This window comes from Nuphar pumila, chromosome 4, assembly GCF_984573655.1.
Source record: "Nuphar pumila chromosome 4, dmNupPumi1.hap1.1, whole genome shotgun sequence".
NCBI classification, from domain to species: Eukaryota; Viridiplantae; Streptophyta; class Magnoliopsida; order Nymphaeales; family Nymphaeaceae; genus Nuphar; species Nuphar pumila.
In genome coordinates, this window is record NC_143252.1 from 2,624,509 (window position 1) to 2,638,214 (window position 13,706).

Genomic DNA, 13,706 nt, shown 5'->3' on the forward strand with positions numbered 1-13,706 from the left:
TGTATTTTATCTTGTCAAACCTTGTCATGGTGATTGACTCGTATCTCCTTGGTTATAAGTTTGTTTTTCGCATTCTTAGGCTCATTGGAAAGAAGACGAGTACGTCTAAACCATCTTCAGATTCTGTAATTATAGTCTCTGGAAATAGAATGAGCAGTAAAAAATAGTTATTTTGGTAACCGTTTTTCACCAAAAGCACTCGATTTCATGCTTTTTTGCTCATTGAAAATTAGATTTAGATATGTCCCGTTTTGAGTTGGATCGGAAAGTCTCTCTAAGAGTGTGTTTTTGCTGACCAAAAATTCGGTAGAAGTTTTGTTTTTTGTTTTGTGAAGCAGTCGACCAGTCTGCATCACTGAAAGCTTCTCTCTCCAATAGCTGGTCAAATCACTATTATTATGGTGGCATTGGAAAGATAATAAAATCTTCATTCTCTCTTTCGTTTAATGTTTTTTCAATTTTTGATACAAGTACTAGAAAATAGGTGATATCAGTCGGAATAGGAGCAACCACTCCTGTTCAACACCTGCTTCAACAGCATTCTTAGGATCATATCTTAGCACCCCCTCATTTACAGGCACGGGCGAGCCTGGGCAGGCTCAGTTCGTTGTGTATCCCTACCCATACTAATATCTCTATAATCGTACCTGGGTCCTCTATTAACAACTATAAATCTATGGTTAGGACTTACCAATTTGAAAAGTATCTTTTCTTCAAGTAAGCAATACATGTAAAAAGATGTATTATTCTAGCTATTTAATCTAGCCATATCCATATGGCTTTTTTTTCATGTGTCTAAGGAAAACCCTCAATGAAAACCGGGTCACTTGCTGCGCTTGCCTCTGCAAGCTAAAACTCTCGGTCGAGGACACGACTACCCAGCCTTACAAGGCCTCAATCATGGTAAAATAAGGGCAGCCCTTATGCGCCAGCGAGATTCGATCGTGAGCCTTCAGCTTGGCTTTTTTATTCAAATCTAAATCCAGCTCCTAATCGGAAGTAATGTCAGATTAGGTGGAATTTAGAAAAAATGCCTACACTACCCGAATCTGACCCGTTTACATCTGTGCCCGCACAAGATTTTAAGGAAGGATCCGTACCATGGCGTACCTGGATCCCTCTTGGGTCCGACCCGTTGACAGAACCAACTCGGCCTTCCTAAAAGACTGCCAAGATCTTACGAGCATCGTCTTCCCCAGAAGGGAAGATTTGTTGGGCCTTGTGCATTGAGCAGAGCAGCTCAGCTATACAAGAGGGGCTTGGCTTCGAGGCACTTTCCCCACCTTTATTTTGGAGTTTTGGAACATGGGGATGTTCCAAACATCAATCTTCTTCCTTCTTCTTCTTCTTCTTGATAAATCTTTTGGGGAAGGGCAATCTTTCCATTCCCACGATCACCAGGTATCTTTTTCATCATCTCTTGTATTTCTTGATAGTTGGTAGTGTTTATGATTGTGGTTAATCCTATTGATCTCAGGAATTCTTGTAATTCTTCGGTCTCCTGTTTGTTTCTCTGTATGCCCGTCAAATATGAGGAATACCCATGAAACGAAGCTGGTTTCAGCTTTTCCATGGAAGATTTTCAAGTGGGTTTTCTTCTTTTTTCACTGAATTTCAAACATTTGAAGCGGTACTACTTGTATGGATTGGATGGAGTGACAAAATTTCGATTCCTCTTCTCACCTTGAATCTTGGGAGATTTCGTTTTTGTACATTCGATTTTCTGCTTGTAATTTTCGGAATAGGAAAGTGAACGAGAGGGAATTGCCTTTGTTTGTCTTGTATTTCATGTATTAACTAAATCGAGAAAGATGGTGTCGCTGGAAATCCGAAAAAAACTTCGTGCCCGTGATGTGTTTTCACTTCCCCGGTTTCTCTAATATTCAGAAGCTCGTACTTTTCTATTGGGATGTATGCGAATATTTGTTGTTCAGAAGCTTTAATTGGTTTCACTGGTGCACTAGCTTCATTAAAATTTTCGTTTTTTATTTTGAGGCCGATTTTCAGATGTATTTTGATATTTGGGATTGTATATCCTTCTCGTCAGACGATCCTAATGTTTTTTTTTATTGGTTCTGTATTTATCAGGAGACTCAAACTACCATTGCCAGGTATTGTGGTCACCAGAATCCTTGGTATTATTGCATGATTCATGTGAAAAAGATCGATATTAATATAAAGTTCCAAATGGATGTTTTTTTCAGGTCACTTAAGCAAGAGACTGTACAGCACCATGAAGTACATTGCTCTAGAGAAAGGAGCAGGGCTGCAAGGAACATAATTGAGGAGGTGCTCTCTGTTTGTTGTACACATATTCTAGTTGGTTTTGAATTTTGGTCCATTGGAAACTCTACTGGTGATAAGCCATCATCATTAGTTAAATGTTTAAAACTTTGTATTTGCTTGGTTCAGTATTTGATGCCCTTTGTGGAGCAAGAGAAGTACCATATATCAACTAATTGCAGGCTTCATCCTGACAATGATATGTTCAGAGATGAGGAGCAACATAAAGTTCATGTTGATGTAAATGAGTGGCGTTGTGGTTACTGTAAGAAAAGATTTCTTACAGAAGGATACCTTGACCTGCATTTCGATAACAGGCACTTCAATCTGCTGAATGATGTATATGCCTTACTTTGCTACTGCATCCTTCTCATGCTATTCATGATTTTGTTGCTTGCTTAAATTTTTTTATTGAACGTGTCTGATAAAACTGAAGGCTTTCCTTTTGTAAGTTATGAGTGATAACAAATACTTCAATATGCTGAAGTATGCATATGCCTTACTTTGCTACTGTATCCTGTTTGTGCTATTCATGATTTTATTGCTTATTTAAATTTTTTTATTGAATTTGTTGATCACATGGTAGAAACTGATAAAACTGAAGGCTTTTCTTTTGTAACCTATGAGTGATTTATAAGCTTTGCAGACTACTATCACATTGCTTTTGAAGACTAGAGTGCAAGCTATGATCTTTCTGACTGGAAGTTGACTTTTACAAGTGATTCAACTTACTAAAGTATCATATATGCTATGTTCTCTCTCTCTCTCTCTTCTTTGGAGAATGGGCTGCTGTAATGTACTATGATCTGATCTGGAACAAGTTCAGTTTTAGATTTGATGATGACCAGGAATTGCTTTCAGAGTTTAAAACAAAAGTTTATCAAAGGAAGTTAAAGAAGACAACGAAGAGGAGAATAAGAAGGAAAAGAAAATGAAGAGGTAGAAAGAAAATTCAAAAGATGAAAGAAAATGTTTAAAGACAAGAAAGACAAAAGAAATGGAGAAAATGTGTGATTATTGAGGAAAGAATATTGTGTTTTGATAGTGCCTTGCTTTAAGAGTCTCCCACTCTGATATAATGTCAAAAATGTTTTCTTAATTACAAGAATTTTGTGTTATTATGTTGTACATGCTGCAGAACAATAAACAGAAAATAAAGGAAGAAAAGAGGAGGAAAAAAAACTTAAATCTCACCTTGAGTTGTGAGAGTCACAACCTCATCCATCTTGAGACATTCAACTTCAAGGGGCATATGATTATATCCCTGCTACGTGCTGTAAATTACAGATATAGGAAATATATGCAAAATGCAATAGAAATTACACAAATTACAGAAATGCCACTTTAAATCAATTTCTATTTCTCACACCCTTAAGGAGACGTGGCAGCTTCATATGAGACCTAAATTATTTCAAATCTCTTGATCCAAATATGCCAATATGCAGTTTTTGATGCACCAGTTCTATATATCCTACAGGCATTTTCCCTTTTCTTTGCCATCTATGATGCTAGATAGATAGATTATAAAAAACACCGATCTTGGTAGATAGGATGAAAGACATACTGCAGTTTGGCTCAATCTCTCCATCTCAGGTTTGCACATAATGATGTCAGATATTTACTTACAAGGTTGTAGCCTCTTTTTTGAAGGTTATACAGTGACTGTGGTTTATGCTATCTTATGCTGAATGAAAAGGTTGCACCCTATGCAAAAGAACCCTAAGACCAAACATCCTTCATAGATTTACATATCGGAAAGCTAGATTGTTATAACATGAATTTCTAAAAAAAAAATCCTTCCTTAAAATAGTTTGCAAATGTGGCATATATAATGCACTTTTTAATAGGAGCAGAAACTTAAAACCCTTGACATATAGAGAATTTGAGGGGGAGTGTTAGAATGTACATAGGACACATGTATGACTACTTCAAACCAAGTGAAAGAAGAAAACAAAACCTTCCAGTTGTGGATGATGATGCAGATGCACCAAAAAAAAGTTTTTTTTTTACAAAAAATGGATATGTGCAATTCGTGATATTGGCATTGTTACATAATGGATCAATTGAATGAGTATCAAGTAGATTTTGCTTATAAAAATATTTTGGTAAATTATAATGATTTCATATATGCATGAAGCGGTCATTATAGCATACACTGTAAGTGACATGGAGATAATAGGACCATATGCGAAGAACAAGGATATTCATAATGTAACGAAGAACTAGAGTATCAAATATCCTTAAGAATGCGCAACCATTATTTTCTAGAGAAATCATTGGTAAAAGAAGGTAAACATTTAAGAAAAATGCTTTGCATGGGCTTTTGAAATATTAGAATGAACTATTCAATAGACAAAAGAAAATCAACCTTAGATTAATGAGTTTCTATTAAGAAGCAACCATAAGCCTTGTATACTTATGCAAAAAAATGCTCCGCTAAATTGGAATGAACTCATATGACAATATCTGCAAAGATGCCTTGCTCCGCTAAATTGGAATGAACTCCTATGACAATATCTGCAAAGATGCCTTTCCAAATTAAGGTATCCAATAAGTTGATAGTGGTTCTTCAATATGATCCTTTTTGCTACATTTTGCTGGATTTCTTTTTTGTGACCATTTTCATCATGTTTCCAACTGATAGAAAATCTCTGCATCAGTCTAATTGTGTAGGACAGTAGTAGTACTACATGTAATGAAATCATGCATAGTGTTGAAGAATGACTTAACTCCCACTATTTTACGCATATTAGTGTGACCCATCTCAGTAGAGTTCATTGTTCTGATTGCCACATATAAGTATATATAAGGTCTCATGTGGAATGAAGTAAAAACTCCAAATCCATGTATCAAACAGATAACTATTATCAAGGAAGCTTTTTGGTTTACATTGAGAAGCACTGTCTAAACTTGAAATTTGAGTTTGAGATTCTTATTTTTGTGTTTTACAAATTCAATCTCCTATGTGAGTAAGTCTGATCTTACGATTCCTGCACTTAAAAAACTTAGATCTTGTCCCTTTTTTTATTTTATTGGATTTGACTCTATCATCAAGGCACCACTTGATCTCTGGCTAGTTCTTCCTCAGGTTCATTGATAAGCAATACACCCATGACCATATTCATGGTAACAAAGGTCCTACCATTTGATTTATAATTGCCCAATATGCTAGCATCAACAAAAGTAAAATTTAGTCTTTTTATATTAATTTTAACTCATATCAAATGCATTTAGTCATTTGGTAATTGAGCTTCTTCTTTCAATTTTTACTTTGTACAGAATTATTTTTAGAGAAATGGGCTATATGAAAGAGTGCTATCATTATGTAGATTCTTCAAATTATTCCATAACTCCTTTATATTCATTTGATTCTTGAAGTAAGACTTATCTTTTAACATAAGATTATCTGTAATCATTGAGTCCTTTTCTTCATTAATCCTATTGCATCTTTTTTTATTCTTGTTATCTTCCTTGAATCGTGGCTGCTCGACCTTCAGCAAGACCATGTGCATCATTTCCCTTCCTTTTCGGTAATGGAGAACCTAGCCTCTAATGGTCTTGAAGGTTACCAGACTCTGGAAGCTTATGGCTAGTAGAGCTTAGCTCAATATATCAAATTTTCAAAACAACATATAGTTTTTATTTGTGGTCTAGGCATTCTCAAATTGATGCTCTAATGTAGATATTATGGGGAACATGGCAGGTGGTTGTTTTGCAGATAATTGAATCTGGACATGAAAAATGTTGTATCTTCTTCTGCACCATTGCTGATTTTGTTTATTTTTTTAAACACAAACAAAGGGATGTGGGAAAACTTGAACTTTGATTTATGTAACACTCATCTTTACAATGGCCTCTGATTCTTAGAGAGCTTGAACTTACATAGGGAGAAGAGAAAGAAGATACAGAGAGAGAAGGGGAGAATAAGAAGGCAAGAGGATAGGCTGAATGCTTGTACTTTCAACTCCCTGCACAAACGCCACTTGAGTAGATTCTACTTTGCACTTGATTTGATGTCTCTGTAGCTTCTATATTTATACAGTTGTAGGAGGCTTATTCCCTAACTTTATGACCCTATGATGGAATAACTTTCATCATGGTGTTAGTTTGGCTGGAGGATTCCCGCTCAATTATTTTCAGACTCCGTGTATCATCTGCTTGAACATGGGTGGGTGATGAGTAGTTTTAGGGCTTGCACTGCATAGAACATGCAAGTTAATTTCCTTGTAGTTCAAGTATGGTAAAAATACCCTTTTATGTTTTACCCAACTGGCATAGTGCAAGTTTCAGTTAAAATCATTTTTCTTTTTCTTTTACCCCAACTTGCACAGGTTGTGCAAGCTAAAGTGAGACTTAAAACTTGCATAGTACAAGTCATGGTTAAAAGAGAATCTTTTAATGTTTACCACAACTTGCTAGATTGTGCAACTGGGGGTTAATTATTTAACCTGCACCAAGCAAGTCATAGTAAAAAATGTGTTTTCATTATAATTTGCACAACAAGTGCAAGTTTAAAAGACGGTTGCATGTAAGTACAAGGGAATAAAATGTTTATGTTAGCACAACTTGCACGCATTGCAAGTTATAGCCTTAATTAAAATTTTGCATATATTTTTATCACTTGCATTCATAACTTTATGCAAGTCTTTGGGGCAATTATATATGCGGATGCAAATCTTTTTTTAAATTGAATTCATTTAATTGAATTTTATACGATCTTGATTTTTCTTTTTTTTGGCATACAACTATATTATCAAGATTGCAAGTGTATGGTTCTTCCCACATAGAATATCTTGCCTTAAGAATTCAACAAGCCATTCCTTTGCCACAAGGTCGAAGATGGGCGTACTCCCCAGTGGGCAGGGGGACCTCAAGGGTTTTACAAACCAGAGACCAGCCAATGTACGGTCGATGATGGAGAGGGGGTTCCCTTGGATTACCCAAAAAAACAAGTCATTCTTCCAGTCTTTTTTCTGTTATCCATTAATTTCTCTTCCTTCTAAAGAACACAAGAAACTCTTCAGAAGACATGAACCTCCATATATTTCTTAAGCCTTTGCGAAGTTGGTAAACAATTGCCAGAATTGGGTCTCCCAATTGGGCATTGAAAATCTTGTTGTAAGTCATTAAAACTCCTACTTCTTGAATAACTTGTCATTTTTGTCTTCTGTTGAACAGATCACATGCTGACTGGAAGTAAAATTCATAATCAAAGCTTCTGATGTTTAGATATCATAGGTTGGATTAAGCTAGGGAACTGAGTCAAGATCTTTGTGTGCCCATCTAGGAATAGGGATGCAAATGGTTTGGATCCATAAAAGCTAAATACATGGGGGAGTCGGATGCGGTTAGATCCAGAACAGCCAAAAATTGCAAAACCTCCATCCTAGATCTGACCCATTTGCATCCGTCTAGGAAACAAGGAATTGACTTCAATGGTGCTTTTGCACACATCTTCTTCTAACTGAAAGGTTATGAAAAAGTTATCTTTTGAGAAGAGGGTCAAAACAAAAAGGTTTTTTTCTGGTTGACATGGGTCATGGGAGCTGTGTTCACTTATAAGGGTATAAAATTTTGGCCTGCAATTGTCTTTTGCATAGGCACAAATTTCATCAAGAATATTGTGATATTTACGATAAATACAGCTCAGCCGATATTAAAGGATATGTATCACAATATTTTCAAGCTATGAGCTATAACAAAATTATCACGATAATAACTTTATATTTTTAAAATATATATAGTTTCCTGATTTTTTGTTTATTTTATTTTAAAAAACTTTTTTTGTGATTGTTTCTTTTATGTTTTCATAAAAAGTACTGTTAAAACATATCATTTCTTATTCTTTTTATTTTTTTTTTGCATTTTTAAATTATTTAAAGCATCCCGACAAGCAATTTTCCGATAACGGTTGGGTTACATCAAGGATCTGCTTTAAGCCCTTTCCTTTTTGCGATAGTGATGGATGAGCTTACGAGATCAATTCAAGAAAATGTACCGTGGTGTATGTTGTTTGCTGATGATATTGTTTTGATTGATGAGTCTAGAGCTGAGGTTAATGCTAAGTTAGAATTATGGAGACAGACATTGGAAGCTAGAGGTTTTAAGTTGAGTAAGAGTAAGACTGAATATATGGAATGTCGGTTTAGTAAGCAACGAAGTAGTGATGGGAGTGTAGTGAAGCTTGGTGAGCAAGAAATACCGGTGAATGATTATTTTAAATATTTAGGATCCATCATTCAAAAGTATGAAGAAATTGATGGAGATGTAAATCATAGGATAAAGGTTGGGTGGATGAAATGGAAAAGTGCAACTGGAGTGCTGTGCGATCGTAGAATGCCATTGCGGTTGAAGGGAAAGTTTTATAGGACGACTATTAGACCCGCTTTACTATATGGTACGGAATGTTGGGCTGCCAAGAGACATCATATTCAAAAAATGAGTGTAGCTGAGATGCAGATGCTTAGATGGATGTGTGGAAATACAATAAAAGATAAGATTCGGAACGAGGAGATACGTAAGAAGGTAGGTGTTGCACCCATTGAAAATAAGTTGCGAGAGAATCGTTTACGGTGGTTTGGACATATTCGGCGAAGGCCTTATGATGCTCCCGTTAGAAGGTTGGAGAAATGGGAAAATATATTAGTTAAAAGAGGTCGGGGTAGGCCTAGGAAAACTTGGATGGAGATGATAGGAAAGGATATGAATGCTTTGAACCTCACCGAGGACATGGCATTGGATAGAAATGATTGGAGGAAAAGGATTCATGTGGAAGACCCAAAATGAATTTCTTTTTTTGGTTCATATCGCTGACCCCAATTGTTTTGGGATGAAGGCGTAGTAGTAGTAGTAGTTGTTGTTGTTGTATCCCAGATTTTCCCTAGAAAAAACACTTTTTGAAAGAAAATCCCAAGAAAGTTTTTGAAGTAGAGATCCTTGGGTCTCTAATCCGAAGTTCTCTAGTCCTATTTTCCCCCATCGGGCTTGAAAACCTCGGTTTTGAGGGGGCGGGGGGTGGTTAGCCTAAAACAGGGATCTCAAACCCATTGTTTTGAGATACTCCTTTTGTAAGGAGGTTGGATCAAGGTGTGGGCCCCACACCTTGATCAACTAAACCTCAGTTCTTCTCAGAGATCCGAGGTAATCAAACACACCCTCAATGACATTTGTGGCTATGATTTTTTGAACTTTGTGCTTGTGTGCTTGCACTTGTATGGATTCATTATTCATACATCTACTTGACAAAGTTGAAAGTAGGTGTAGTAATGCCTCATCAGATTTGTCACCCGTGAGATTTACGGGTATTGTGATGTGTACATATTCATTAATGCATCTACCTCTCAAAAGTTGAAAGCATATCTTGGAATGACTAAGACATATTCATGTTTAGGTAGCTTAGAGCACCAAAGGATGTGGTTCATTTCATAATTTTGTTTTGTCATGTTCTGTGAAGTTGTAATCACTTTACCAGGATGCTAATCTGATGTTGATCTTACAACATTTTATGGACCATCACTTGAGGTCCTGAGGACTACAACTCAATTGAATAATAAACGTGCAGTTATCTTATCATGGTCGACAACTTATTGTTAGTCACCCTTAATACTGCAGGAATTCAGTTTCCAAAAAGCAAACATTCATCATTGAGTACAATATTTTCTATTGCATTATATCCTGCGGAGAGAAACCTCATGTTTTTTGGAAACAATTTATTAAGCTACTTGATTGTTTCTTTTCATAGGAGCAGCGGGATGGGATGGGAGTTGTTGATCTGCTTTTACTTTAGTTACAAGAGAAGCATGTGCTGATGCTAAATAGTTTGACTTTATGTCAATGTGACAATTGACCAGAACTTGAGAATACTGATTGACATATTATTTCTCTAGACTTTGATTTAATACTATTTTTGTGGTGGGAGTGGTCCTTATAAACAATTAAAAGTGATTGCTCTTCAAAATTCAGAGCCAGGGCCATTGCTTGGCAGATTTATGTGGGGCACTGCACTGTGACCTGGTTGGTGAGTCGAAGCTACAAAAGACTAAATGTAATCCTGCTGCTGCTGCAAAAAACCGGCATCTTTGTGAGGTTTTGAGCTACACTTTTTTTCATTTATGGGAAGCAACATTACCGTGCTACTAACCTTTTTTCCCATATTGCAGAGCCTAGCTAATAACTGTTTTCCTGTAAGTGAGGGTCGTTCAGCAAGTCGGCTTCATGGTACTTCACTGAGTTGCTATATGCTTGTTTTGAGTTATCGTTTCCACTTTTCACTTTTAACTGCACTACGTGCAGAATTTTTTCTACGGCAATTCTGTGATGCTCACACTTGCACCGGGCAACAGAAACCTTTCTCTAGAGGGGGCAGGGTAACAGCTTTTTAACTATCTGATATTCTGTTATAGATGATTCTTATGGATGCATTGCATGTGTACTTTGACTCAGTAGCTATCAAATGTTGAAAGGCTGTCTTTTTACATGCAGAGGCGAACAAGTGTGGTCTACTTGGCTTTTTCTATATTGAGTCTGATGCTGATAACCATATTCTATATTATTTTCTATCTGTACCGAAGGTGTAACTCTACCACGATCCTCTATTATCATACATACATATGTATATATTTGTTTGTTTGCTAATTTACTCAGTATTTTCAGAGAGATGCGGAAAAGCGTCCAAGACCTAAAGCGAATATCTCAAACAGGTCGCAAGACTAAGCCTTCTTGATTGGTACTCTCTCTATCCCTTTCTAGTATTCACAGATATTGAATGTTTTCTAAATATTATTATATTGTCATGATTCATGCAGAAAACCATGTTAAATGCAAAATACCACGATATTTCAAAATTTCTCCATTTTGAAAAATATGAGTAATTGGTTTGACCTGCTGAATTTGAGCATGCACTGGCATAAACCACTTCAAAAAGTCATAGCTGCAGACCTTTTTGCTTGATCTGATTTCACAGATGTGTTTGTTATTGCTTGTTTACTAGAAAACATCTTTTTGATAAAAAAAAGTTTCTGTTATTGCAAAGTTTTGGTGCAATACATGCCATTGGTTATTAGGTTCTTTAAGTTAAACATAAGAGATCTCTAATTTAGTGTATGTTTTCTACTAAATAAACTGTAGAAATCACATCTGTAAAGTTTGATCTATGAAACATGCAATGCAATATCGAAAACCTATATGGTTCATACTGGTCCATACATCGGCTGCTCGACCTCCATTCACCAACACGGCATATCTCTCTCTCTCTCTCTCATGCACGTGCAAAGGCACATTCTTGTACAAGACTATGATTGTTCCTTTTTCATCGGACTTATATTCACTATATTAAGTTGTTTGTGATCCCTATGAGGGTTCCATACAGTTGGCTAGGTGGGTCTGCTTAAGGCCCTCCAAGTTGAAGGGCATCATGAGTTCAATACCTTGGGTGTGCATCGCTTGCTAAAGCGAATGAAAGATGCTCCCAGTGAGCAGGGTGGGACACCCGGAGGTTTACATCTATCAGGGATGGTTAAGCTCCCTGAGGGGGCATTGCCCATGAATCCATCCTCAACCGCCCTGCATGGATGATTTCTTTCATTATTATTTAAAAACAAAGAAAAAGAAAAAGGTTGCTTGTGATGCTTAGTTTTGTAATCTTGGACATGTGATGTGCTTGGGCAGTGTAAGTGAAGTTGGTTGATGGTGAACATCAACGACAAGGACAATCACAGACTGAAGCAAAATGCTCACTTGAAGTTACACATGCTCTGCAGTCAGGGGACTGATGTTTGAAACAAGACCAGGCAAACGTTGTTAACTGCTGTATTCATTGGCGGCTGCTCTGCTTCTCATAATGCATCCGGTTTAGATGTTCATGTGGTCATTGGTGCATTTTAATATTGCATTAGTGAATATGGGAAAAAATATTTTTCAAGGCTTCTCGATTGTTGTAGATTTGTTTGTTGCCTTCTGGTTTGCTGGTTTTGGATGTTTACAGTGGCACCCTGATTTGTCATTTCTGTCTATTATCATCATCATCATCACATCATCACAATCATCTTTTGTTTATAGGTTAGTACTTTGCAATCCAAGACATTGTCTTTAATCATCATAATCATGTCATATGATCCACCACCACCTTCATATCTAACCGTCAGATCCACATGTGCTCACTATCATCACCTCCACTGCTGCCACTTCACCTCAGAGAGAGAGAGAGAGAGAGAGAGAGAGAGAGAGAGAGATTTGTCTAGGGCTGGAAATTTGTCGAATGAACTGAACAAAAGGTGTTCAAGCTCATTCTTGTGGCGAGAGGAGAGGAGCTGAGCTCATGGCGTGGCAGAGAAATGAGCTGAATTTGAGTTCTCTCGTTTGTGAAAAATGCACTTTTCTAGATTGAAAATGAAATAGATTTGAGCATTAAACACCCTGAGCCATACTCAAACTAGCTAGTATACAAAATAAATGCATTGTTTAGAGTTGTAAACAATAGCATTTGAATTTAATACTTATTGTTTGCTTCTCGACCCTTCAACTATTTAAACTCTATGACAAAATATATTTAAACTCTATGACAAAATATATGGAAAATGTCTGTATTTTACGACAAAAATGATGCATTTCTTGAAAACCCTATAATTTTTTAAAATCTGCATGATGTTCAAAACCACAAATGTTTGGCTTTAAAAAGACTATTTTAACCTTCATATAACAGACTTCTTGAGGTTTGTGCGATATATTTGTTCATTTGCTGGCTATTGTAAATACTCACTTCAATGTGAATTCATTTTTTTTTGTCCTCACGAAGTTCATATAACCAAATTTGTGAACCTTCTGTTAAATTGAAACATCGTAAATATTGTACTAAACTTGCATATATAACATGAAATTTGTATAACCATATATCTGAATTTTAGTGAATATTTTACTAAATTTGTATATATAGTTTGAAATTCTCATAACCATATCTGTGATTTCCTTTGTGGTTGAAACTTCACAAACTAACTTTGCATATATAGTATGAAGTTCACACAACCTAAAATGCAAACTTTGTGTAACGGAAACCACTTGAAACTTTCAAGATCTGCATGAAAATAACTTGTTCATATTTCATTCTATTCGTTCAAAAATGAACATGTCCATTACATATATTCATTTCATTTATTAAAAAATGAACCTTTTATTATCATCATTTATTTATTTCATTCATTAAAAAATAAGTATGCTCATACAATCATTTATTCCTTCTAGAAACTTGAGTACAAACTTAATAAAAACCATCAGCAATTGACTTCGGTTTTAGTGTTTACAGAGGTGATGGGTTGGAATGCTGCAAATGCATACTAAGAGGCATATTTGTTCCTGCATGGACTCTTTGTGCAATTGGAAGATGTGCATCCTAAATTTTGAAGCACTTTACTTGGGTTTAACGAACTATG

The 13,706-nt window shown here is 36.0% G+C and overlaps 1 protein-coding gene across 1 annotated transcript; it reads left to right on the plus strand.

The window, feature by feature from the left end:
- The first annotated feature begins 1,188 nt into the window (after positions 1 to 1,188).
- LOC149839057 (uncharacterized) lies at positions 1,189 to 12,350 on the plus strand. The gene is made up of 10 exons (XM_090002244.1): positions 1,189 to 1,401; positions 2,089 to 2,111; positions 2,205 to 2,289; positions 2,413 to 2,622; positions 10,246 to 10,368; positions 10,443 to 10,500; positions 10,576 to 10,649; positions 10,765 to 10,853; positions 10,936 to 11,008; positions 11,950 to 12,350. Exons 1-9 carry the CDS (start codon positions 1,306 to 1,308, stop codon positions 11,003 to 11,005), a joined length of 828 nt encoding a protein of 275 aa, XP_089858370.1. The 5' UTR covers positions 1,189 to 1,305; the 3' UTR covers positions 11,006 to 11,008; positions 11,950 to 12,350.
- The last annotated feature ends 1,356 nt before the right edge of the window (positions 12,351 to 13,706 follow it).

Bases quoted from the DNA above. Each gene is read 5' to 3' on its own strand.
- LOC149839057 (XM_090002244.1), top strand. From the start codon at position 1,306: ATGGGGATGTTCCAAACATCAATCTTCTTCCTTCTTCTTCTTCTTCTT. The intron at 10,369-10,442 runs GTTTTGAGCTAC...CCCATATTGCAG, and splicing joins AAAACCGGCATCTTTGTGAG to AGCCTAGCTAATAACTGTTT. The intron at 10,854-10,935 runs GTGTAACTCTAC...CAGTATTTTCAG, and splicing joins ATTTTCTATCTGTACCGAAG to AGAGATGCGGAAAAGCGTCC.